Below are 26,808 nucleotides of genomic sequence, written 5' to 3'. Positions count from 1 at the left end.
CTCTGCTCTCAGTGGGTCCTTCTGCCCCTGCCCTGCTTCTCGTTCTGCTTCCTTCACATGCAGTGGCTGCCACCTCTGCAGTCACCACGTTTCAGCCTCAGCCCACTCACTCCCATCACTGTCAATGTCTAGAAATTTGTTTAAAATCTCTCGCTGATTATGTTAAACATACACACGATTCTGCTTATTACAGAGGATTCATTTTCCATGTTATTTTTGTGCTTTTCTTTCAGTTGGGTTTGCGGAGGGGTCAGAGGAAAGTGTGTTTTGTCCTCCTGAACTAAAAGTTATCTGGGACAAGTCAGGGCTGTGCCTTCGGATTTAATCACTGGTGGGAGATGAAAGGGAAGGAAGGGTAGCCTCAGGAGAGTGTTGTAGTTCTTAGGAAATCTAGAAATGAGAATGTACCCAACTTAAAGTCCCTAGTCCTGAAGGGAATGAAGCAGAGAGGTTGGTGGTTGAGAATGTGGGTTCCAGAGGCAGGTTACGTGGGTGCACATTCCAGTGTCCCCTTTGTACCAACCACATGACGGGGAGAATTGTTGAACCTTTCTGTGAGGCTTGTAAAATAATAGACCCAACCATAGAGTTGTTGTGAGGGGAATGAAATAATGCTTTTAAAGGACCTCCCATGGTGCCTGATAAATGCTAATTAGGTGAAAGGTACGTGATAATCCCAACCAGAAGGAGAGTGGAGAGAAACAGAGGGAGTGGAGAGCAAAGTGAGAAGGTATCACAACTGGGATCAAACTGCTTTTTTATTCTGTTTGTTTTATTTCTAGGCCTTGTTTTAAAAGTAAAATTTGACCATATGTATTGATGGAAAGTAATTCTTACAGAGATTTCACGAGCTTGTCTTCTTTTAAAAAAAAACAACAACTCATTTCTTGAACTCTTCTCTAAGCTTTTATACTTATAATTGAGAACCCCTCTTCTTTCTGGGGCAAATCACAATTTAGGAGCCACAGAGTTTTGATAGTTTTCTTGTGGTTAAAATCTTGATAAAAAGACTGTTGCATCCAGAACAACAACATGAGAGAACTTTCACCAATAAATTCACTTCTTTATGATTAAAAATCAGACAGTTTAACCTTGGATGCATTTTTGTCATGGGGGACTTCACATTGTGATTAGTTATCTTAACAGCCAAGTGCCTCCGTGGGCTCAGTTAACCAGCCTCCCACTACATACGTATAATTATTTTTAGTGCATACACTCACTCTGCTATAAAAGCTTATTTGGCCTTGTGCTCCCTGCCGTTCTGAATTCTCTGTTTCATTACCGCTATCCACCCACAGAGCTTCAGAAAGCCATTCCCAAATAGCAGAACCACAACTCAGAATTTTAAATAAACCACATCTCTATTAGCTGAATGGACAAGGGAATTAGTTACATGCTATGCATTTCCCACATCCATCCACCCGTTCAAAACTTATTAAAAATGTATATACATTTATAAGCAAGAAAATAGAACATTTAACTCAGATTGTGTTAATTTTTCTGTGACTTTAGCAAGGGATAAAGAAAGAGAATATAGCAGACAATCTTTAAGATTTTTACCTTGAATGTGGGCTGATATTTACTTGAAAAAATATATTGGGTGCTGCTGCTTTTTTTTCTAGAGAAAGTTGAACAACCCTTCTCTAGAGATATTATTTACATTACAGTTTGAATTATGTGTCCAAATATGCACGATGGCTTTTAGAAGAAAGTTGGGCTCGGGGAGGGGACTTGTGTGGTACGGATGTGAATGGGAGGTGTTAGCTGCAGCGGTCTTCCAACTTGGCACTGATAGTTTCTGTAACTGACAGAGACTCAGATCTACTTTATCTTTGGCGTCCTGTTGATAAATCCATTTCTAGAAGATTAAAATCACATTTAAGGTCTTGGTCATCATCCTTCCTGGAACAGCAGTTGTAGTAACTGTGCTTGCAGATACATGCTGGCTTCTCTGCAAACCTGGAGAAGCATGAATTTGGACTTTGCTATGGATTGCCTACTACAACGGTGTTGTCGTGCGCTTTTTCCTAAGACCTCAGCAGTGTGCATTTCTGGGAATGAATTCAGCAGGCACTATAGCCAGTCATGCCCAAGTATGGCTACTCGGGAATGTAGTTGTTGGGGTTTCTTAAAACATAATTTGAGACTTGCATAAAAGTTACAAGAAGGTTACGTAGAATTCTCAGGTACCCTCCCTCCCCCAGATTCCTCTGCTTAACGTTTTACCGCATTGGACATTGGCTTTCTCCACTACTCCCCTTACTCAGCCCCCTCCCCCCGCCGTGTGTGTGTGTGTGTGTGTGTGTGTGTGTGTGTGTGTGTGTGTGTAAGTGTATACACGTGTGTATGTACATGTACTGTAGCCATATCCCTAACCATTTCATTAAGTTGCCTTTGTTATACTCAAAACTTCAGTGTGTAATTCTTAAGGTATTACCTTAATAGCCAGAGTGCAGTTTCCAAAATTGGGAAATTAACATTGATGTAATACATAATTGATTTTTCAGTACAGTTCATCATGTGAACATCTTGATAAATAATAATTCTTTCAGTGAAGAGTGTTGAGCAAAGACAGTTGAATTGAGATTAAAATGTTAGGTACTTGATCCTCTCGTGTTTCAAATATGAACTAAAGACAATTTTCATAACAATTTTATGCAGAATTTCTTGCCATGATTTTCCAGCAGCTCGTTTTACAAATGGGGTTATTTCTCTTTACCTCCTCAGCCATTTTCTTGAGGCAGCTTCCTCCAACCCTCCACACACGGGGTAGCATCGCTTACACAGCCCTGAGTGATGAACCCCCGACATCTCACTGGGGAGGGGGAGAGGACACGGATTTCTTTGGGGTGCTCTGTCGTCGTGTGTTAAGTTCTAACTTTAGGTTCATTTAGCCTCACATCACAAGTGAGGTACAGAAGTATTTATAAGCTTAAGGATTTGCTCTGGAGGTAATGAGTCAAAAGACTAGACCTTGGGTGGAAAAAACTAAGTGATAGGTAGAGAGAAGGACTGAATTAAGCTGATGCTAAGTTAGAAACAAAAATAGTTTTAAATCAGCTATTTAATTTTACCATCTACAGTACTTGGTTTTGCATTCAAGCTGATTTTTTTTAAAATAGCAAAATAACGTTCAAACGGTTTTTCCCCTGCATTCAACCTGGAGCACAGCCCACAGGACGACAGTCTCTCATGGCAAGGCTGCCATCGTTAGGGACTTGTTCCTGTTACAGAGACGTAGTAGTAGTAGTAGTAGTAGTAGTAGTAGTAGTAGTAGTTAAGCACCCGTGGAGTACTAAATATGGCCAGTTCTGCCCCTGCCGGCAAAACAATTGGGAAATTAAAAAGACCCACAAGGAAGGGCAGTTAAGCTTCGTAAGGGTGAGATGATATGCAGGGGGATATTTGACTTTTTGTCTGTATCTATGTTTTTAACAAAAAGTCAGAAAAATTGAATTAGTGTCTTCTTCTTTGCTCACCCTACCCCCATACTCAGTGTTTGCCATACAGGACGCCTAGTTTCAGTCTTCCTGGCCAAAGACCCAAGGCCCCCTGGGCAAATTATTCATGCTTTGGAGACCAAGATAATGGAGTACATTCTTTGAAGACTTCTGGCCTAACTCTTCCCTCCAAGGTGTCTTCAGATATAAATCAACAGTAGGAAGAGGTGGGTAGAGTCTGTGGCTGTGTACTGCCCAGCTGCTCGCACGGTTGTATGATTTTATAAGGCATGATTTGAAAACCTAGGCTTCATGTAAACAGAGTAAGTAGAAGACTTATTCCATGTTTTTAGGCAGCTTAACCTCGAAACTAAATGAGAACAGTATTGCCTGCCTTATAGACACAGTTATATGAAAATAAAACTGGATATATAGATACTTAATGGATTCTCTATCCCTTTCTTTGGATAAATGAAAATAAATTGTTGCTGATCTTACTTTTCTGGAAATGTTGGAAAAGGTAATAGAACAGAAGTTCAAGACCAGTCTTAGCACCGTAAGAGCCTTAGAACCCTCCTGATCATAGACTTTGATTTGCGATCAAGGAACAGAAATGAGGGGACTTGGGCGTGTGGCCTTTGAGAAGTATCTTTCTCTTAGTTTTCTTAATCTTGCTTTTCTCTCTGTCTCACCTTGCTACCTTACGCTGTACTCTACTAATGCTATAAACGCAATATTTTAAAAAATCAATGCATTGTAATGTTGAACTCTGAAATACCCAAGCAGGTTATGAAACGGAAAGATTATCTATTGAGGATAATTTGTCAGTTACAATGAGCAACTGAAAAATCTATGGGGGAGAAGTAATGTGGTTTAGTTGGGCAGGCAGGACAGGTCTTGGTAATGGAGAAGCTAGAACAAGGAAGGGGGTGCCAGGCCAGTGCCAGCTACAAAGGGTGACCACTGTATTGCAGGTCTGTCAGCTGCTGCTGGCCGGCACCCCTTTAGCCTTAGCTCCTAGTGCTGCCCTTAAATAGTGATACCATTTGAGTAAAAAGTACAGCAGGAGTGACACTTAACCAGCAGGGATGGTAGCTGCAGTTTTTCAGATGAACCGAACCGGGGAGTGGTTTATGGGCCACCCACCCGCACCTGTGCAGTTTTAAAGAGACCTGGCATATGAGCTGTAGGAAGCTGTCAGGATGGTTAAGAAGAAAAGGCTTTGACTTCTGCCTGTGGGGCCCATATAAAGGTGAGAAGGCATGTTTTACCTTTTCTGACCATTAAGAGAAATAAAATTTCAAATAAAAACAACTGGTTTTTCTTTTGCTGTTGGGAGGGAAAAAATTTTTTTAGACCATCCTACAAATAATCAGTAAGGAAACTTTTCTGGACAAGTTGTTTAAAATAACATGAGAGGAAAAAATAAAGCTGATTTTATATAAATTAAATACTGACTGTAGTCCATAGAAATCCAGAGAGTTAGCAGCAATGGGGAGAAAATGGTATGACGCGTAAGTCTTATAAGTCATATTGTTAGAGCAGAGGACAAATACGGTTATTCAACAGAGATGTATCTTAGAGAAATTGAACCACATTATTTGTATAAGAAAATTCTAAGTGGAACAGAGAGAGGTGTTTGTTTTCGTTCCCGTACGTGGCCCAGGATCTGCCCCCACCATCTTTCTCCCAGAAGCAGCTCGGTCTTTTTATATATGGGAAGTGGCAGAAACTCATCTTCTAAATGGGAAGGGACTCAGGGAAGAGCAGGAGTAGAATCGTGGCAGTGCGACAGCAGTTGGAGACAGGATGGTATGGTGGTTGGGAGCAAGAACTCGAGGCCAGCTCCCTGAGTTCAAATTCTAATTCTTCTACTCACTAGCTGTGTGATCTCAGCAGTTCACTTAACCCATGCCTCAGTTTCCTCATCTTAAAATGCAGGTACTAATAGTACCTACCTCATAGCCTTGTTATAATAGCTAAATGAATTAACCTAGTAAAAGCATTTAGAAAGTATTGGTACCGAATAAGTGCTTTTTGTTAGTGCTTATTATTTCAATTATTACTGAACCTTAACTTAAGGAATCTCTTGTCATATCCATCTGCTGTGATGAGTGGCCTTAAAAGTGAGTTTGGACAAAAGGTTACATAATATGATTCCATTTATATGTCCATATGTATGTCCATATATACAACATTCTTAAAACGACAAAATTATAGAAATGGAGAACACATTAGTGTTTGCCAGGGGTTAGCAAGGGGGGAGAGAGGGAAGGTAGGCATGGCTGTTAGGGCGACATGGGGGGGTCCTCGTGGTGATGTAAATGTCCTGTTGCTTGGCTAGATCAGTACCACGTCATAGTCGGGCAGGGTACTAGGGTTTTGCAAAGTGTAACCATTGGGGAAAATTGGATGGAGGGTAGATGGGCTTTGTGTCAATTCTTATAACTACATGTGAACCTACAATTATATCAAAATGAATTGCTTAATAAAATGAAAATGGGCTTAGAAGATTCCTGATAGAGAAAAATTGGCATTTTAAAGCCACGTTAAGTGTGTGTCTGAGCAGACAAATATTAAGGTTAATAAACATGTTGAAAGGAAAACTGTGAGCTAGTTATTGACATTTTAGTGAGATATTCATGAACCCTCAGAAAAAAATGGAACCAGTTGGGGTAAAAGAAAGAGGAAAGATAAACAACAGCTTTATTTCCCTAGGACCCCTCAAAGTGGTGTTCTCCAGAGGCCTTTGCTCCTCGGACTGTGAAATGGTCTGTTGGTTGATAGGATTTTGGTGAAGAGAAGAAGTTAGATAATAGATGAACAACAACTTATGTACAAACGGTATGCTGAAAAGCAGACCTCAGAAAAGAATGTGGGGATGACAAATGGAAGCTAAAAATCACCCGTCTACATACATACAATACAGTTCTTAAGTCGAAGAGGTACCTTTTATGATCTTTTCCTCTTCTGCTTCTTAACCGCCTGTCCAACAGAATTTATCACTTCCACATTTTGTGTTCATAGCATTCTGTTCATATGTTAATGTGCCACTTAGTGTGCTGTAGGTGTACTTGTATAGACATCTTTCCTTCGGGAGTGTAGCCTCTTTGCGGGGAGAGATCACTGCTGGGCACACAGTAGGCGCTGGAGAAATAATGAAATATTGACTGTCGTCAAGGCCCTGAGTAGAGTGGTCATGAATCTAGAGGCTTAAATGAATTAGAGCATATAAACTGAGACTATTATTGTACTTAATGAGATTGTGATTATTATTGCAAATTAACCTTCCTGGCTTCTGCTTTATGTTTTTATTCTGGTGAAATTTTTCCTTAGGTTTAAAATAAGGAAGAATTTTGGAAAGTTGAATAATTCAGCAATGAGGAGGTGTCCTGTAGAAACATTTAGCAACATTGTAGAGTCAGTCAGGAGGGGAAGGGCAATCAGAAAAAGGCTAAGAAGCTATTGGAAAGGAGATAATTGGGGGAATGACTTGTGGCCTTCTGGGACCAACTTCAGTCACAGGCAGTGCCATCAGACTGTAAGAAATCATGAACTTAAAACACAAGTAGCTAGCTCATCTCCTAATGCTTGCCCAAGCATCCATTCCTTGGCAAGCAAGGCACAAACTGTGTTATCATGCGTAGTACATGGCAGGCCTGCGGTGCAGGCGGAGAAAGCATTCCTTCCCCCGCCGCCAGGTGCAGTCGGGGTGCACGGGTTGCACAGTGCTTGCCCTTCGTCTCCTGCGCTTACTTGTGCCGACCCTCCAGCCATGTGGCTTTGTCAGGTGCTTGCTGGAAGTTTTTAATTTGTGGTCTTCAATATGAAACAGAGGAGACGTACAATTATAAATCTCCTTTTTTACAAGTTAAATGATGCTGTTAAAATAGATAAGATAGAAAGAATCCAGGATGTGGTATATTCTACACCAACCAGGACTGTTCAAAAAGTCTGTGTCATAGGGAGGGAGTGAGGGAGGGAGAGATGCAGGGAGGGAGGGGCATATCCTGAGCTTAGACGTACTATCCAAGTGTAACACATGAAACTTGACAGGACATGCTTTTGAAAACAATGGAGATAATTTGGATATGGACTGAATGACAGTGGAGCATTATCTTTAATTTTCTTAGGTGTAGTATTTTGGTTATGTAAGGAAATGCCCTTATTATTAGGTGTGTCTGGATGAAGTATTTTGATGTTTCCAACTTATTTTCAGTCGGTTGGGGGCGGGGAGTATAAATACGGAGGAGAGAGATAAAACAATGTGACAGATTGTTAAAAATTGTTAAACGTGAATGGAATATACACAGGTGTTTATTGTACTATTCTTTGAAGTTTTATGTTTGAAATTTTTCAAAATAAGAAGTTGGGTGAAAGCCAAATACTTTCCTCCTGAGGTTAGGAACAAGGCAGCGATGTCTTCTCAGCTTCATACTAGAAAGCCTACCTAGCACAATAGGCAAGAAAAAGAAATAAAAGGTAGACAGATTAGAAAGCAAGAAAAGCTGAGGGAAAAACCCTTCCTTTAGAACTGTTGGACTCAGGGGCCATGATTTTAAAGATTGTTTTATTTCATGGAGAGCTGTTCTCTCCAGAGCACATTAGCTTCTCCTACTTGCTCTTTTGGTGAATTCATAATCACTTTTTTCTGGTGACAAGGTGTGCCACTGAAGTTAGCTTCCAACTCCTGTCCAGCAGGAATCGGCGGGGGGAGATGCACTGTGAGGAAGTGACCCCAGTCTGTAAAACATGCCTTGGGGACGTGTGGGTGCTCATCTCCAGAAAGGGTGCAGTCCTGACTCGTGACTTCTGTGTTCTGCTGCCCTCTAAACTGTCTTCCAACCTGAAAGCTGTACAGAAGCAGCTTCTGCATTGCTGTCATGAGGACCCAAATCAAATGATTAGGTGATACAGTTACCTCCAAGGAGCCTTCTGCTGCCTTATGTCTTTTGAGCACATTGAGGGGGACAGAGCCCCCAAAAGTTCAGGTGCGCTCCCCAGAGAGTCGGCTCTACTGATCCATAGATAGAGGTAGAGAGAGATATACCCCAGGTCCCCCACTCTTGTGTTCCCAGCAGGGAAGAAGGGTCACGGGTCTGCTTTCAGTGTTGAGGTGGTGACAGAGAAGGATGCCACCCTCAGATGTCTCTGATAGCAAAGGAGAGAGCCAGAGAAAATAACCTGGGGAGGGAAAGGGACAGGCCGGGAGGGGCGGGGAGGGGGATGGAAGGAGGAGAGAGGGACTGCTGCCTAAGAATAGTACTGACTGGCCATTTGGGGAAAACGGACCTTTAAATAGTTGTGTTCTAAGACCTGGCATCCTAGGTGTATTTCAAGCTAGACTCATTTCCATATCATATATCAAATGAAAACAAAGGCATTCTCCACAAAATTTTAATAATCAGCCTCTTCCAAAGACTTGAACTTCTTTCTCTGTCCGTGTAATAGCATTTTAACAGGTGTATTATTCCAAAATTATTCTAAGGGCCATTAGGAAGATAGAGGAGGGGGAGATCCCAGTTGGATAAAGTGGGGGAAAAGTTTTTAATGGATAATGAGGGAGTTTTCTCTCCTGAAGTCTTTCATGACACACAGTAAAATGCCAGCAGAGGATGAATCTAATCCCTGCATAAACTCTGAAAGCAAAGCATGAGGAGAAACACAGAAAGGACCTATAAAACAGGTCTTTAAAAAGTCTTTTATCAGTTTTTTCAGTGAGAGTGGGGTGCTGTTCATGGACAGGGGTTTCAGCAGCTGAAGCTCCTCTTAAAAATGGTCAAAGGAGAGACAGCAGGGATGTGTGAGGGCTCATTAATTATTGCTCTTCCTGATGTTTGCGCAGGCTGTGGGGATCAGAAACGTCAGTCTGTCAAGAGACTGTGATAGGTTCTAAGAAGCTGATTGAGTACCTCAAAAGCTGTCATAGAGCGTGAGATTAAACAGGTTCATCTTTCTCTCTCAGAAGAGAGGGAAGGTACGGGTGACGTGAATGGAAGAAGGCTTCCTCCTCTTTGTTGCCACTTTATTTCTCCCACTCTCCTGATCTAAATTGTGAGGATTGGCTTGTACAGCGGGCTAAGAGCCTGCCGGAGATGTCAGAAGGCCACAGCCATGGTTAGCAGCCCCGGGCGCATGCAGGCTGCCAGCTGCACAGTGATGGGAGATTGAGAGAGATTGAGATTCAACTCTGACAGGCCTGACACAATTTATTTGGAAATTTCTGGGAGAGAACATGAGTAATAAAGACAAGAACAGTGACAGTAAGGAACAAATGTGAATTTCTGTCAGAGACAAAACAGAATTTTAAAATAAGTAGCTCTGTTTGTTGTCTCCAGTCAAGCTTTCCAGTTAAACTGTGTTTCTAAATTGAAAGTATTACCACTACTTTTCTGCAATTGGCTAGGAAAGTATAATTAGAAAATTTCTCTCTTCAGAAGATGATGTTTTAAACTCACTGTACTTTTTTTCTCTGTCACAAATTAAGTAGTAGTTACTTTCAAACCCAGGAAGCTGATAGGTAAAATATTTTTTTCTTAAGATTTTCCTTCTCATTTAATCATGTTATAATTCTTGATCAGGCTTTCGTTTGACTTGAAGATCTGATGTGGTATTTTTCTCATTCTGTTAAACATAGGCAGGGGAAGAGGGGGTCTGGTGAGTACCCAAAATGGTGAGCCTGGCACGGGAGTATGGCAGCTCTTGTGTGGGTATATTCAGACTAGATCGTGTTCTCAAAAAAACAGCATATACTGGGGGGAAAAATGCTTTGTTGGCCCTTCATGAAGGACCTTAATTAGAAGTCACTCTTAACTCCTGGGGTGGGAATAGTTCCTAGCTTGCCGCTACAGCTCCTCCTGCTGCTAATGAGAATGCGCCTTGCAAGGACTCGATTCTTCTGACAGTCAAAGCTGCATGGAAAAGTCATTTCTGTTCACTTTTCTCTCCACTTTTAACCCTTACTGCCCAAGTTCACACTATGCAAGTAGACTGTTCTGTTGAGGAAGTTAAAAGTGCTTCAGGGTAACAGAAATGATGTTTGTGAGCAAACAGTAAAGAACCAAAGTTTAATTTATTCAAATATGGACAATAGGTGAGGGTTTCTTTAGTTTGACCATGTTTGGATCTTTTCTTTCTGGTAGTCTTTTTTTTTAATTGATATTAAATTCCTCATTGAATAGTTGAATTATTCAGTTCATTATTATGTGATTAGAATCCTGGTCCTGGACATCTGTTTCTCTTATTTAGGCAGTTCACCCCATGGCACAAAGTTTCATTAAGTAATTAGCAGAGGAGATGTAAATTTCTTGTGCAGACCTGACGATGGTCCTGTAGACTGCTGTTCATTTCATTAGCTTCTAATTAAAACGCTAAGTTGACTTGTGAGAAAACGCCAAGGAATGGTTTGCTTCACCAGGAAGTTATATATAACACAGGACCTCCCTGGATAGCAGCGAGTGGAGGGTGGTAAACAGTTCAGGGAGCTCATTCCCCCCCTCTTTGTGGTAGGGGGCATTAGCGGGCACAGGATTCCTTTCTAGACTGTGGACTGAGTGAAGGCTAAGTAGGTATATTCCGGAGCGTAAAAGTTATGCATATCTTAATGTTTGGGGACAGCTCCTTGATTCTAAAAAAAATAACCCATTCTGGTAAATGATTTGTTTGTCTTGGTTTAGAGTCATTGAGGACTGCTTCCCACGGCTCAGACTTTACACCAATGCTTTGGTCTTAGACTTGCACAGATGCCAACACATCGATTCTCCAAGGCCTGACTAGGGCTGAGTGGTGCTCTGTTAGGATGGGCAGTGCAGTGCAGCCAGAGCTGTTGGCAGCATCAGAAACCAACAGCTCTTTACTTGCCTTTACTTAATACTTGATTAATCTATAGTCTGCACTATACGACCCACTGTCTCAAGAATGTCCAGTGCTTTCTGCCTACCTGAACAAATAACTCAGAAGTCTTTCTATGTAATGTGGAATGGATCAAGGAAAATTTCAGCATGAGATCAAGCACACTTATTCCTTAGTTTTGTTATTGAATGCTCATTAGTCAAACAAGGTTGGGAATTAGAAGAAAAGAGATCAGGCCTGGACAGGCCTCCTAATGTGGGGGGGCCCATCAAGTGGGTTGCTTGGTGATGACCAATGACGAGTATGATTATATAAATAAGAATTGTCTCCCAGTCTTAGGAATCATACATTTAAAAATATTTTCTTCACAGATCACTCCTCGCTTATTTAAAAATAGTTAGCTATGGAGAGCATAGCTGAAAGAAAAATTGTCTTCTCCTTATAGCAAAGGTTTGCTTTAGAAATGGAGGTGGGTGCTATGCAGGTAGACAGCACATTTGACAGATGCATGTGGAAAACAGCTTTGTGAGATCTGCATTTCCAGACACACGCTCGGGCCTGTTGTACACGTAGTGGTGTGAATGAAAGCCTCCGGTCTGAGTGCTCCGCTTGGCGTTAGTGCTGTGCTGGCATCGTGTCTCGGCCTCGAGATTTTAACCATGTTCATCAATTCAGAGGATTCAGCTGCCTCCCCTTGTGTGGGCCTTTCTCTCCTCCTCCTCGCCCCCTGGGTTTGGGGGATAATTTCTCATAAGGATGCTCCAGATTTAGGATCTTGCCTCAGAATAAACACCATTTTTTTGTTAACAATTTCTACTCTAGAATTTTCTTGTTACAGAAAAAGAAAAAAAGTATGTCTAAATAGGCTTATTAATACAAATAGTGCCATTGCTGGTTTGTGGGAAAGGGACCCCTCTAGAGCAGTGTGGCTCGTACAAGGTGAATTCCTTTTGGCCGGTGCTTTGTAATGATTTACATTTAGATTGTTGCTTGTTGCTCTTGTAGGGGGAGGGGGAGAGGGCCTGGTGTGTCTGTGGCTGCCTCAGTCACTGCTCCACAGGGTTTGGACAGCTTCTCTCAGCAGAGCTGGGAAATCAGCTGAACTTGCTTTCAATTGTTTTCATCAAAGCCCTTGTGTAGTTGGTGTGTATTGGGGGGAAATGTCATGTAGGACAGGAAGAACCAAATGAGATGAAAACTAAAGTTTACAGTCACTAAGAATAGTGCGTGCCTTCTGTGGGTCAGTGCACAGAGCGCTGGGCTGGGGGCTGTGAGCGAACTGTCACCGTTCGTCACCTGTCATCACTGTCACCGTCAGGACCAGTGAGCACGCACTGATGAAGCGCGGCATCTTCTTTACACAGAGCGAGGCTGGGCAAAGGGACATGGACCACCTCACTGAAGTGCATCCAACAGTCTGCTGCTTCCCACTGGGGCCACTGTGAGGAGGAGAGTCACTCATTCAAGAAATACATACTAAGCTGTAGGCACATTAGTGGACAAAGCAGGTGAAATTTGCTACCCTCCAGGAGGTTACATTCTCCTGGTGGGTGATTTTAAAAGACAAGTGCTATGGAGGAAGGCAAGGCAAGTAAAGAGAGGAGGGGAAATGCTGGGGAAGTGGGGGCAGGAGTGGTCTCCTGTGGGCTAATCAGGAGAGCAGATTCCATTGAAAAGGGTGATCACTTAGTACGTTATGTGTCTAATCACTGTGGTACACCTGAAACTAACATAATAATGTATGCCAACTGTCACTGAAAAATAAATTTACAAGAAAATGTAACTTAAAAGACTTAAAAGACATTAGATTCCGTGTAGATCTGGGTGAAGAGTGTTCCAGAGAAAGGGAACAGAAGGTGCCAAGGCGCTGAGGTAGGAGATAATAAGGAGGCCAGTGTGGATGGAGCAAGGGGAGTGAGCACAGGAGATGGGGTGTGAGAGACCGGATCAGGCCAAATCGTGCAGGGCCTTTTGAGAGTCATGGTTAAGTGTCTGAACTTTTATTCTGAGAAGGGGAGCTATTAAAGGGCTTCGAGCAGGGAACTGAAGTAATTCTAACTTGACTTTTAACAGGGTCACTGGCTGGCTGCTATGTGGAGAATGTACTGTAGGGCAGGGAGATGACAGGGAGACGGGTTAAGAGGCTGGTAGACCAGGCCAGAGGACACAGTGATGCTTTGGGCCAGCGTGGTGGTGGTGGTGGTGGTAGTGGAGGGGTGCGGGGGTGGCATCTGGATCCGTTTTGAAGAAGATGGTTTAGGAGACTCCCTCCCAGGGGAGATTCAGCACACACCACTTGGGAACCTTGGCAAGAGGAGCTTCCTCTGTGCGGTGGAGTACAGAGCCCCAGGCGCTGACTTCTTCTGTAAGGCAAGAGTTATTTACAGCCCACCTATGACAGGAGCCTGATTGCATTTTAGTTACTTTTTTAAGGTTATACAGAACACACGTTGTCACACACTACATCTCCCTCCCCCTGCCAGTTTGGCACCAACCCTAGGGTTGTACCAAGTGCTGGCTGCCTCTGTACCACTGCACAGTGGAGGCCATGGGACAGCTCCCTGGTGAACAAGCAGGGACACTCCTTAACGCTGAATAAAGGTGGGGTGATTTCCAATATTGGAACCTGATTCTTGTGTGTTTAGGGTAGAAACATGAGTGTTTTTACTAGAAAAGATTATGGATCACCCACCAAACACTGGCTTTAGGTGTGGAATTGTGCTGACCATGGCAATATAAAGAAGTGCTAGACGTAGACCCTTCTGTAAAGAATTACATTTACATAAGGATGCAAATATCCAAGAGAAGGTAAATAACCAGTATAAGCAGTAACAGCTGGGACCCACAGAAGGGGCACAGACAGAGGACCCCACTTCTGGACTGCGTGGTCTCCCCTTAGAGACAGCTGTTTTAAAAACAGCATTGACCTGATTTTGTTTGCCACCCCCACCCTCCTCTCCTGGTTTGGGCCTAGCTTGTTAGAAGTCAACGCTGTAGGTTCATGCTTGTCACAGTTTGTGCAGCCAGTCAGAACAGGCTCTTGCTCACACAGGTCCAGCTCCTGGAGAAGGGCAGTAGCCTGGTCAGAAGAGCGCCTGGCAGCACATTAATCAGCGGTGCTTGCCCGGCCCGGCACTAACTTGACCCCCGAATGTGTTGTTTTGGTTAGATTCACAGTCTGAGAATGAGGATTCGCCAGTGAAACGGCCACGACTACTGGAGAGTACTGAGCGATCCGAGGAAGCCAGCCGATCTAAACAGAAGAGTCGACGCCGCTGCTTCCAGTGCCAAACCAAACTGGAGCTGGTGCAGCAGGAACTGGGATCGTGCCGCTGCGGTAAGCATCTCCCCCAGGGGCTTGGGGGAGACTGCCCGTGACACCCTGGCATGGCCTTGGAATTATTCCTAGGAGGTGGAAGTCCCTTGTCCTTCTCCTGAGTCACCCCCTGAGAGCTGGAGGTTTGGAGTCTGAGGACTCCGGAGTAGAGGGTTCTTCCAAACGCACACCCTCGCTGCTTGGACACACACTCCTTCAGAGCTGCCCTGTTACTGCTTTCTGCGTTCAGCTTCTCCCCACTGCACATTGCTCTGGTTCCTTCTCATTGATGACTTATTTAGAAATTAACCAAACCAGCAAAATCCGGGGCCATGTACCATAAAATTCAGATATTAAATTAATTTTGAATGAGCTTCTTACTATGTATAATAAATGGAAGATTTCTCCCATCATATCCCTTTTAAATTAAAGTTTGATTAGAAAAGTACTTTCTTTGAACCGTAATTCATTGTCAGTTAACCCCTTGGAAATAGCTTTAAAGTAACCTTTTCTTCTCTCTTAGCCAGTATAATACCAACTCTTTGCATATCTCTGCCCAGGGATGTGTTTTTTAAAACTTTATGTGGACGCACAGTGGAACAAAACTTAAACCAGTCTCCCTTCTTTCCCTCATCATTTCGGCTGATTTATAATTGTCCTGCCCCTGTTGTGCTTTCCTGATTTTAAAGCAAAGCAGTGTGCTTTAAAGCCTTTGGGGCTAGGTCTCACCTCTGACAATCCTGTATGTATTCTTTGTCCCTAGGAGTGAGCGTACGCCTCCTTTCCCCTCCGGGATAGCCTTAGATACCCCACGAGGGCTAGTGCCGGCACTCAGGGGTAGATGCTTCTCTGAGCAGCTAGGCAGTGAACAGTTATTCCACGTCCTTCATCTTCTGATGAGACGGCCGTTTCTGCTCTTGTCCCTCAACCACCTGCCCTGTTGGAAACGAGAAGGAAATGAGGGAGTGCCAGTTTCTCATGGAAACAAAGTTGGAATTCCTGTTCCTGTCATGACTAGAGACCTCTTTGTTGTACACTCAGGTGTGTGGCACGTAACCGAAGCGTGCATTCCATTCCTCTGCAGAAATGGGGACCAGCATGGGGAGTCCAGGTGTCACCGGACAAGTTTTCATTTTTCTGCTTGCGTTTAGTTTCCTCCTAGGTGCTTGTGTGTGAAAGGATAAAGAAGGAAGGTGAGGGGTAAGAGGTGGGGGCGGAGGCTGTCAGCAGAGTTTTCAAACTTCAGTGTTGTTTGGGCATGTGGCGCGGCCCAGGTGAGCCCAGAATCTTATCGCTAGGCTGCTCCTTGATCAACCCTGCGTTCAGCCAGTTGCCTGGCTGGTAATTTGAAGTTCTTGGTGAGGTAAGGAGGGAATACTGTGGTGAGCCAAGGAACGTCGGAGGCTCCTGCCTTCCCCACATGGAAGACTTCATCTAATTGCTTTGGTCTTCACTGGAACGGTTGCAGCATTTCAGCAATTCCATCTGTGACCAGTGTTGTGAAGCCTAAGTAACCATTTTGCCTGTTGCTTTTATAACACGGGCCTTTAGTTCCTAAATTTGAATCATGGGATTTTCCGGTACCCTGTGTTCTTGTTTCCTTCTTGAAAGTCACTGAATCCTGGGTATTACACAGGATTTGCCTTAGTGGATCAGGCAGTTGGTCCATCAAGTGTGCGGTCTTGCCTCTGGCAGCGGCTAATATCTCCTCTCCTTGTCAGGCAAGCAGTAAGAGTTCACAGTTTAGCTCCTGAGAGATGTTGTAACTAAGTCTCCCAGTTTACCCTTCATTCAGCATTGATGCAAACCACCTAATTTCCTCAGGTCTTAGGCACTGCTGAATAAAATCTAGAAATACATGTTACATGACTCTACCCGCTCCTGAAGTGTAGCCAGCTCGATTGTCTCTGGTAAGTGCAGATTACTCAGCTGTTCTCTTTACCTCTTAGGCAGGAGACTGGACTCTAAGTGCCCGTTGGGTTTGCCACAGACATGCATTCTTTTTAAAGGATCTCACACGTAGTCCCTTGGCTTGTGCCCAGTTCTGAGGGTCTGCTTATAGAGAGGTTGGATTTTTCTGGTGGAGAAGAACGTTTTGAGCTTTCTGCAGTCCTTCCAGAGGTAGCCTTCCCAGAGAGAGCCAGGAGTTCAGTTTGGCCCATTGAGAGTATTACACTTATAAACCAGAAAAATGGCTGAGGCAACTGGCACATTGCAAAAGCTGCAGGATAGCAGTGGGAACATACGCCGGTGGGACTGTCATTGACAAACAGCTCTTATGTTCGTCCTGCCTGTCTGCTTGGATCTTTCCAGGGAAGGGTGAGGTGTCTGGTTATTTCCTTAGGATGCATGGAGTGTTGGAGAGATTTAACTGCCCTGAAAGGTCTTAGATGGGGGAAAACAGAGTCATTTACTACTGAAAGTGAAGACTCAAAAAGGTAGTTTGAACTCAAACAGAACACTCTCCACTGTAGAAAATATATATATTCACAATCTTTTTTCCATTCCCCTTCCACTCTGTACAGGTTATTAACTGCTGACAAGAAATTCACATCTCATAAATAATGCTTAAGAGCCATTGCTATATAAATTGAATGTGTTATGAATTGTGATGGGCCTTTTTGTAGCATTCGATGCCTAGAGCAGGAAGAACAGAGGATGTCATTTTCATTAATTTCTAATGAGGTGCCAATTAAAGACAGGGAAGACGCTCCAAAGGGAAGAGTGGCCAAGCTCCCCTGAAGCCTCTGCCCCGGGGCTGTCATCCAAACACTGCCAGCAAGCCTGCTCTAAAAATTCCATTAAATTACAGTCTCATGGAGAGCGCACACAGACACATTCAGCTTCCCTTTGATCTTCAAAAGAGCAATTTGTAAGACGAGTTCTGAGCTTTCTCACATAGGGAACAGCTAGAGGTGATAGGAATTGTTAATTGCCAAGACACTCCATGGCTTTGCAATAAGTAGGTGAATTTTGAAGATGAGTTCTCCTCTGCCGCTGTGAGTAGATAACCTTTAAATCAACAATACCAAAGTAACACCCTTTTCCTGTGAAATCTTTCCGGGTGCCAATTAGATAAGGTGTGTGGTGAGGCTGGGAGGATAGCCTCCATCCTAGAGGATATTTAACAGTTTAACTTCTCAAGATAGAAAACAGTTGCATAAAAATGGATTTACTTGATTCATTTTCTACTCAGTAGGCAAATTGATCAGCTCATTCTCATGGTAGGAGTCTTGTCCCTCCAAATGCCACCCACCTAAAGGGTGTTCTTCTGAGACCTGGCCGTCCAGGTGAACGCCGTGTTTTCTGAGCCGGTCTTGCGTGATACAAACACGTGGCTTTTTAATCGCTTCTCGTTGCATCCCAGAACCACAAAATTAATTTGTAAATACCAGTCTAATAGCTTGTATAAATTATCACGTATTTTAAATTGACAGTGACTTAACAAACTGTAAGCTGATACGCTCCCTTTTGGGTCAACAGTGCTTTTACCAACTTCCTGTGTAATCTGATTTCCTTTATTGCTTTCAAAATAAATTTTGTATTCACTTTAGAAACTCAGTGATGCTTTAGCTGGAGTCTTTACAGTAGTTTATCATCTCCAAGTGCCTCAGTGGTCATTTCTGCCTTTTCATTCACTGTCAGACGAAATTCGGCAAGCATTTATTGAGATACAACTATATGCACAAAGCATTTTGCTAGGTGCTGTGGGAACATAGGAGCTAGAAATAGAGAATGTAGGAGCTCATAGTCATGATCAGTGACTTCAAACTTGGGTGGGCATTAGAACCCCATGGAGGGTGTGGTAAGACCCAGATGCGGGCCCCACCCCCGGAAGTTCTGAGGCAGCGGGGCTGTGCGTGTTGAGCAAGTTCCCAGCCGATGCCGCTCATCTGAAGGCCGCACTTTGAGAACCCCTGCTCTGGGCACTTCTCAGTCCTGGGAAGCTTCCAAAAATGGTGTCTGGGCCTTCCTCTAAACAGTGAAGTCAAAGGTCTCCAGGTACTGTTTGTAATTTTTTGTTTGGAAAGTAAAAGTTTTTTCCTGGACCATTTGAGAGTAAGTTGCAAACCTCACGGTCCTTTTCCCCTATAAACATCAATGAATGTTCCTTAAGAATAGGGATACTTTATATAACCACAGCACAGTTATCAACTTCAGTAAATTCATACTGATACAATGCATTCATCAAATCTTCTGTCCATGTTCCAGTTTTATCTGTTGGTCCAGTAATGTCTTTAATAAAAGCATTTTTTTTTTCTCCTCCAATACAGAATTCATTCCACGATCAGGTATTGCATTTAGTTGTCAGGTCTCTTTAGACTCTTTCAATGTAGAACATTTTCACAGCCTTTCTTTGTTTTTAATGATATTGACATTTTTGAAGACCACCCCCTACATCCCCTACCGTCCTGCCTACAGTTTTTTTTTTTAATAGAACATTCCTCATTTTGGGTTTGTCTGATGTTTCTTCATGATGAGATTCAGGGTATGTATCCCAGTCAGTATATTACGTAAGTGATGCTGTGTTCTTCTCAGGGCTTTATGCCGGGAACCACAGATGTCCATCAGCCTCTCAGTGTTGGTGTTAATTGTGATTCACTCACCCAGTCAAGGTGCTGGTCGATGTCTGCACTGTGTAGTTACTTTCTGTAACCTTGCAGCTAGAAAGCAATCTGGGGGAAAATGCTTTGTGACCATGTAAATGTCCCGTTCTTCATCAAACATGTCTCCTAGGTTTAGCATCCATTGATGATTGTTGCCTGAACCAGTCTTTACTATGAAGGTTACAAAATGCTGGTTTTCTAACTCTAGCCCTGCTTCTACATTTACCATTTGGCATCCGGTGTTCTTCTGTCAGTGAAACCCTCTTCCCCCATTTATTTATTATTGGTATGGACTCATGAGCTCTTACAGTTTTTAGTGGTTTATAATTCATTACTGGACTTAGTTTGGTGCTCAGACTATCCCACATTTGGCCGGTGGAAATTCCTGCAAGCTGACTTCTGTGTCCTTGTGACATGGCCCCCACCCATCTTTTTAATTTTTTTCCTTAGCATTTCCTTACTTTCTAGCATAATAAGATGTTATTTTGGGTGCATTTGTACTTACCTTTGCCAAGTCCTGGAAACAGCCTCTTTTCCAAGGATTCCCAAGGTGATTTTAATATGCATTCAAAGTAGGGAGATGCTGGGCCTAAGAGGAAAGCAGATACATCCATAAAATAAATGACGTCCAGGGCAGCCTACCAGAAGAGTATTAACCAAGGTGCAAGCCATATGTTACAGGAATATGGAGAGAGAGAGATGAATTCCAACTGGAAGACTCTGGACAGGCTTCCACAAGGAAGGGTGGGACTTAGCTGTGGGGAAAGAGCTTGGACAAAGCTGAGTTTTTAAGGTGAGTGACCTCTGTGCAGCTGGATGGAGCCTTTGTGTTGAGTAAGGAGAACCTGCTGGAAAGGAAGAGAAAGTATCCCAGATTCCAGGCTGTAGCGTTTGGACATTGGTTTGCAGTAAGAAGGTATCAGTGGTTTTGAATATGGTCAACACAATCTAATTTGACTTTTTTTTTTTAAATTAAGCACAGGAAACCCAGGTGGGTGTTGAATCTTTTTAGCAGAATGATCTAAGAATATGTGAACTGATTCACTAAATAATATGCACGTGTCACAGCCATCCCTGCCACTACAGGGGACTACACAGTGAACGAATAGTGATATCCCAAGGCTCCGTATGGGGCAAGGACCTGTGGTGATTACGAAGCATGTTGGTGACATGAGATTTCCAGGCTGGCCCATTTCAGCAGCATCAAAAATCACAAATAAGCCTCCCTTTATTTTTAACTCTAGTCCAAGTGTGATGTGAACCTGTCAGAAACATTTGGCATCTGTCCTATGACTCTGAAAGAAAACAAGGCAGGATGTTCTTAGGGAAGGCCTTATTCCACGTACAGAGTTCTAGTATGGAGCCATCAGAAAACCCTGCTATCCAGGGAAACCCCTGAGATCCTTTATCGTGACCCATTTGATTTAGCTGGTTAGGTGTTATCATTATTGCTCGAGTGGAGAGCCCATGCTCTGCATGTGGTACATAGAGTGTGGCTCCCCGCCCTTTAGGAGCTTCTGTGTTTTGTGCTAAGTCTGGCAGTGAAAGTCTCAGGTATCTCCAGTACCTCTAAGTCGGCAGCGGTGTGTATGTTACCTGTGGCTCAAGAGAAGGAAGGCCCTGCCCATCCTCCCAAAAGCAAAACAACAACAACAACAAAAACCTGTTGATGAGTGTTATTACCTGTGTGAGAGCTAAGAGTAATTAGAAATCCTGAGGCATTCTGAGAGAATTTTTTCCCTTTCCTACTCCCTTTCTTTCACTATATTTTTACCTAAACAGGACTGTGCTATCTGTATTCCCCATTTAATCTTTAATGTATAAGAGCCCTAGTCTAAAACCTAACAGATTATTCCCTCTGCTGCTCCTCCATAAATTGCAAGCTGAAATGTTAGAGCAAAACAAATCAAACCTTTTACTGAACACTAACTCCATGTACTTATACTTAGTCCATTAGTTCAGCGCTGTCCAAGCTCCAGCCTACACGTGTCCTTTGACAGAGCTGAAGAGAGATTTCAGGCGCGTAAACAGCTCCCCTCCCCAGCCAGAGAGCATCAGACAGTGTGCAGAGCACATGGGCTGAGCCTGTGTCACATCCCCACTCGTACCCGACTGGTAAGTGAGTCAGGAGACCCTTGTCCCATGAAGTGAAATATTTCCTGTATGGATAGCAAATTTGCAACTGTTTCTATAGTCCAGTCTTAGCAGCCATAATAGCACAGTGACTTTCTTTCTCAAAGCTACTTGGGTAGCTTAACCTACTTAGAATACTTCGTTATGGGGATTATCACAAAAAGAAATACCGGTGTGTTTTTTTGTTGTTTTAGTTCCAAGAGTAAATAATTTCTGTTAATTCTTTGCCCAACAAGGGTGTGTGTGTTGTGTGTGTCTTTACAGAGTTTTTTTTTTTTTTGAAATACAATTCACATACCATAAAATTCACCTATTTTTGCCGTTTAGGGACTTTTAGTAAGTTTAAGTTGTGCAGCCATGACAAAATTCAAATTTTAGAATACTTCCATCACCCCAAAAAGTTCCCTTCTGCCCCTTTTCAGTCAATCCCTACACTCCCCTACCCCAGCCCCAGGCAACCACCCATCTGCTTTCTGTTGGTATAAGTTTGCTTTTTCTAGAGTTGTAATATCAGTGGATTCATGCAGTATGTATATAGTTTTATGTATACACATAGCATGTTGTTGAGATTCATCCATGTTGTTACCTATCAGTAGTTCATTCCTCTTTAATGCTGAGTAGTATTTCATTGTATGGATGATACCATATTTGTTTATTCATTTACCACTTGACCTACATTTGGGTTGTTGCCAGTTTGGGAATATTATGAATAGAGCTTCTATAAATATTCATGCACAAGTCTCGGTGTAGACATATATTTTAATTTCTGTTGGGTAGATACATAGAAGTGGAATTGCTGGGTTGAATGGTCAGTGTACATTTAACGTTTTAAGAAAATCCCATCAGCAGTATATTAGAATTCTAATTTCTCCATAATTTGCAACATTTAACATTGTCTTCTTTTTAACTTTATCCTGGTGGTTGTGTGGTGCTGTGTCACTATGGTATATTAATTTGCATTTTCCTCACGACCAGTGATGTTAGGCATTTTTTTAAATGTGCTTTTTGGTCACTCATGTATCTTCTTTTGTGAAGAATTTGTTCATACCTCAACTATTTTTCCCATTTATAAAAGATTTATAGAAACACCATCTTAACAATATTGTAACCCATGAATATAATACATCTCTCTGTTTATTTAAGCCTTATTTAATGGCTCAACAAAATTTTCTGTTTTTCAGCATACATCTTTTGTTAAATTTATTCCTGAGTGTTTTAATTTTTTGATGCTAATGTGAATAGAATTTTTAAATTTCATTTTCAGGTTATTCTTTGCTGCCACTCCAAAATAAGTCAGTTTTTATATGTGATCTTTTATCTGCAGCCTAGCTTAAATTCACTTACGAATTCTAGATTCCTTAGAATTTTCTACATCCAGGACCATGTCATCTGCAATTAAAGGCAGTTTTACTCCTTTCCGATCTAAATGCCTGTTAGTTTTTTCTTGCATTATTGCACTGGCTAGGATCTCTAGCATAATATTTAAAGAAATGTTGAGACTAGACCTCTTTCTCCTTGACCTCAGGTAGAAAGCATTCAATTTAGCTGTAGATAATTTAGCTGTAGATATTTCACAACTGTCCCCTACCTCTGCCCCACAACCCAACAAATTGTAATAGTTGTAGCTGTTGAATACGTTTTAGGAAAACAAAGGAAATATTCAAATACATTCCCCCAAAACAGATAATAGAGCCCATAGTGAGCTACTGTGTGGCCTAAAATGTCAACAAAACTGTTTTAAAGAGTTTTGCCATCCAATGGATTCATTTCTGTTTACAGTTGAAGCTTATTCCCTTTGTTCATAATCACATGTAATGTGTCTGTCTGAGTGTAGTGGGAAAAACTGGAGACCTTAGAGTACTCCTTTTTCTCAAATCAGTATCATAAAAGACACCCAAGATACTATTCTGGGTTATTCTTACTTGAGGTAATGAAAGCAAACTGCACTGAGTGATGCTTGGAAATGCTATTTGAATTAAGTGCTTTTACTACAAGACAAAATCATAAAAATCTGTGGGTAGATAAATACCATTAGGGTTAGAAAGAGCCTTAACAATCATTTAGTCCAACCCCATTTTTTTAAATAAATGAAGAAACAGAGACCAGAGAGGTTGCCACTAATCTCAGGTCACACTTGAGTACTAAATACTGGTATTTTGTGCAGCCTTTGATCTAAAACCCAGAGACTGCTGAAGTTCCTGACCAGTTGACTGCTCTCAGCAGTGCCCACTTCCCCCATCAGCATATGTTTCAGCCCCATAACTATGGCTCCTTATCACATGTTCTTGCCCATCCCTCCCTGGTTTCTACTCTGTGGTCTCCACTGAACCCAGCGTATCCCTCCTGAAGGACCCAGAAGATTTGTTGATCTTTCCTCCAAATTAATACACCTGATTCTTTTAACTTGCCCTTAGTTTGGCCTCCGAGGCCTTCCTCAAGACTAGGGACTCATGTATGGACGATTCATGCCAAAATGTCACCAAATTAGACCAGTTATAAAAATAAAGTATTTAGACAAAAATAATAGGATTTTTAATTTTTATCTTTTAAATTTATAACAAATTGTTCACAGAGCTTTGCTGAAGAAATGTCCTTTCCAGGGCCTTTAATGTGTGTAATTAAAACTAACTTGTGTTCAGTGCCTTGTATGCAGAAATCTGCTAGCAGACACTCTTGGTCTCCCTAATATGTTCTTACTGTGATTCCCTCTTGAGCAGTGCCTCTTAAACCATGGGGGCCTGTGGCCAGCACTTCAGAGTCCCTGGATAGAGGGGATACTGCCTCTTTAGAAAGTAAAAATTCAGTTTTTCAGGTAATTCTAAAATAACCCCAAAGTTTGATATACTGCCTGTGTATTTAATAGCTCATTTTTTCATAAGAAACACAAAGGTAATTTAAGACCAAATGGAATTATCAGAAATTTCAAATGAGGTGATCTATATCATAGAGGTTTTATATCAGATCTAGTCAACTCCATTCTCTTCACTTAGGGATTTACATCTTCTGAGTGTGTAATACATGCCTTCCTCCACTGGTCTGTCCCCTGCTCGCTGCTAAAATCCTCAGGCGCCAGCACCACGTGTCGTTCCATAGCTTCCCATAGCGCCCTGTAGGGTACGGGGCCTCCAGGGGGCACCCAGTCAGTGTTGACTAACAATGTACAAGAAAAGCTTAGAAGTCAGAGACGTGGGGTCTAGTGAGCCTGATGGTCATCTTTTGGGAAAGTCCTTTCGTAGTAGTATTTGAAGGCAGGGCCAAGCAGGGGAGTGGGAGAATGTCTGGGTCTGTCTCCATGCAAATTCCTGAAGCCAGGGTACGTGAGCAACCCAAGCGTTTCCCAATAGAATATTTGGCTGAAGGAACAGGTCTAAAGAACCTTAGCATTATTTATTTTTACATATTTTTCTGCCTTGAATTTTTATTGGTAGAGGGGGGGAAATCAGACAAGACATATCTACTATCAGATAGGGTAGCATTGCCTGCTTGCTCTTATTAAAATTCTTTGATATGCTTATGGTTTAATTAAATACTCAACTTGGGGATGAGTGTATTTGCATAAATAAAACCTTGGATTCATCTTGCACGTGAATAAGATGGGCTCTTTGGAGGTCACAGCCCTACTATGTGTCACCACACCAATCTCTCATTCCTACCTCACAAACCTGTTACTATCTGATGTGGAACCTAAGCACTTGAGTGACTTAGAAGTTACCCTTCTTGGTGTCAGTCAAGCGCCCTGAACGTACGCAGCAGAAACCACCTCCCCTGTGCCCTGGCAGGTAATCCAGCCCGTGTACATCTCCAGCCTGGAGGGAGTGTGGCATGTCTGGTTGCCAGGCAGCTTACACTGACTAGGTACTTCCTTCATTGAAAGAACGAGCTCCTTGTATGTGCTGGTTCTCCTCACTCTGCCCTCCAGAGCAGCTGTCACAAATCATCTTCTGCTCCTGCAAGATCGCTCTTCCAATGTTTGAACGCAGTGGCTATGGCTTCCCAGCACCCTCGTTACCACAGTAGCAAGTCCATACGGATAAAGAACTGGTGTGGAGCCCTCAAGGACAAGTTGGGGCTCAGGAATGCCAGACTGGGCTCAGGGTGTGTCTCCACAGTTTTCCTCATCAGGGGCCCTCGCAGAAGCTGGGTGTTCTGTTTAACAAAACCCTTCACCTGCTAATCTCTTTGAGACTGCTCAAAAGTGTTCTCTTCTGTGGAGTTCACGGCTGGCCTCTGTTGCCGTACTTCTCAGAATCTATTGAAATTGTCCGTCTACACGTCTATCCTTCCTAGACGTAAGCACTGGAGGGCAGGGACCAGATCACGCTCTTTGGTGGATCCCAGCTCCCACTGCACCTGCTGGCATGTAGCGCTGCCTACTCCCTAGCAAACGCTGGAATGAAGGCGTAACCCTGTACCATTGTAGTTTTGATCCTCTGGGGGAAGGAGAAGGAATGGCTTCATTGAACACTTGCTGTGTGTGTGCTGGGTGCCTGCACCTGTGTGCTACCGTTTGACCCTTATATGAGCATCACTGGACAAATGGCACTCTGTTTTTACAGAGGTGAAAACTCAAGCTTTGAAGTAACTCAGAAATACTAAGGGAGCACCTGGCATTTGAGCCCAGGTCTGTTGAGCTCCTGGAATCGCATCACTTTTTCATGTCCCCAAACTGGCCCATGGAGTGAACTAAACAGTGAGGAAATGACTGCAAAGTGAGTGGTCTGTATTTTCTGCCATGTAGCCCATTCCTTATTTGAGCACCCCCACGTTTCAGAGATGCCTTTTATTGAACATGGACTGGGAAAAATTTCTGTGACCTACTGTGTGATCTACTGAGATGGTGCTCATGAGTCATCCCAATGCACTGGTTTCAGTTGTGCTTCTACCGTCTAGATAGATGCTTCTGGAGGGCAGGGCCCAGGGTGCCACCTTTTCGTCTCCTACTGTGCCTGGGTAATAGGAGGCACTTAATTCTTGTTGACGTGTACATTCCATTTTCTCCTAAGTGCTAATTCGTGTCCTCATTTTTCTTGAAAAGTGACCTCCCCCTGGATGCCGTATGCAGCTGACCTCTCCTCATGCCCCCGGTTCCTTACACAGAGCTGGGTGCTGTTGATTTTATTGGCAGCTGATTTCTTGCTTTGCTTCTATGTCCTTCAGCTGTTTTCCTCTCTGCGTCTCCAGCTGTCTAAGGGCAGGGACCAGTGACTTCTTTCCTTCTCCTCTACTGGCCCCTAAACTGGAGCTCTGGCCAGTGCACAGATGACCAGTACATGCTTCTGACGCTTGAGCCTGGTAGCTTCGTTTCCTTGCTGGACTGACGGCCCAACACTGGAGCCTGACTCCTTTATTAAATGAGATTCCTATAGCACCTTTCCCCTGAAGAGATCAGTATCAGTGCAGTTTGTTTCTGTTTCTGGAAAGTGCTTTTTCCTAAGCAGGCCAAGGTTCTGATAAGATCACA

The 26,808-nt window shown here is 42.9% G+C and overlaps 1 protein-coding gene across 3 annotated transcripts in view; it reads left to right on the top strand.

The window, feature by feature from the left end:
- Positions 1-26,808, top strand: part of ZFAND3 (zinc finger AN1-type containing 3) — a 297,507-nt gene that overhangs the window by 254,174 nt on the left and 16,525 nt on the right. For all 3 annotated transcript variants that reach the window (XM_074332881.2, XM_074332882.2, XM_074332883.2), the window contains one exon: positions 14,461-14,628. In XM_074332881.2, coding sequence (XP_074188982.1) covers positions 14,461-14,628 — 168 coding nt within the window. The remainder of the gene's footprint in view (positions 1-14,460; positions 14,629-26,808) is intronic.

Source organism: Rhinolophus sinicus, chromosome 2 (assembly GCF_057876585.1).
Source record: "Rhinolophus sinicus isolate RSI-liver-muscle chromosome 2, RSI-T2T, whole genome shotgun sequence".
In the NCBI taxonomy this organism is placed as follows: Eukaryota; Metazoa; Chordata; class Mammalia; order Chiroptera; family Rhinolophidae; genus Rhinolophus; species Rhinolophus sinicus.
This window is presented reverse-complemented; position numbering and strand designations above follow the sequence as displayed.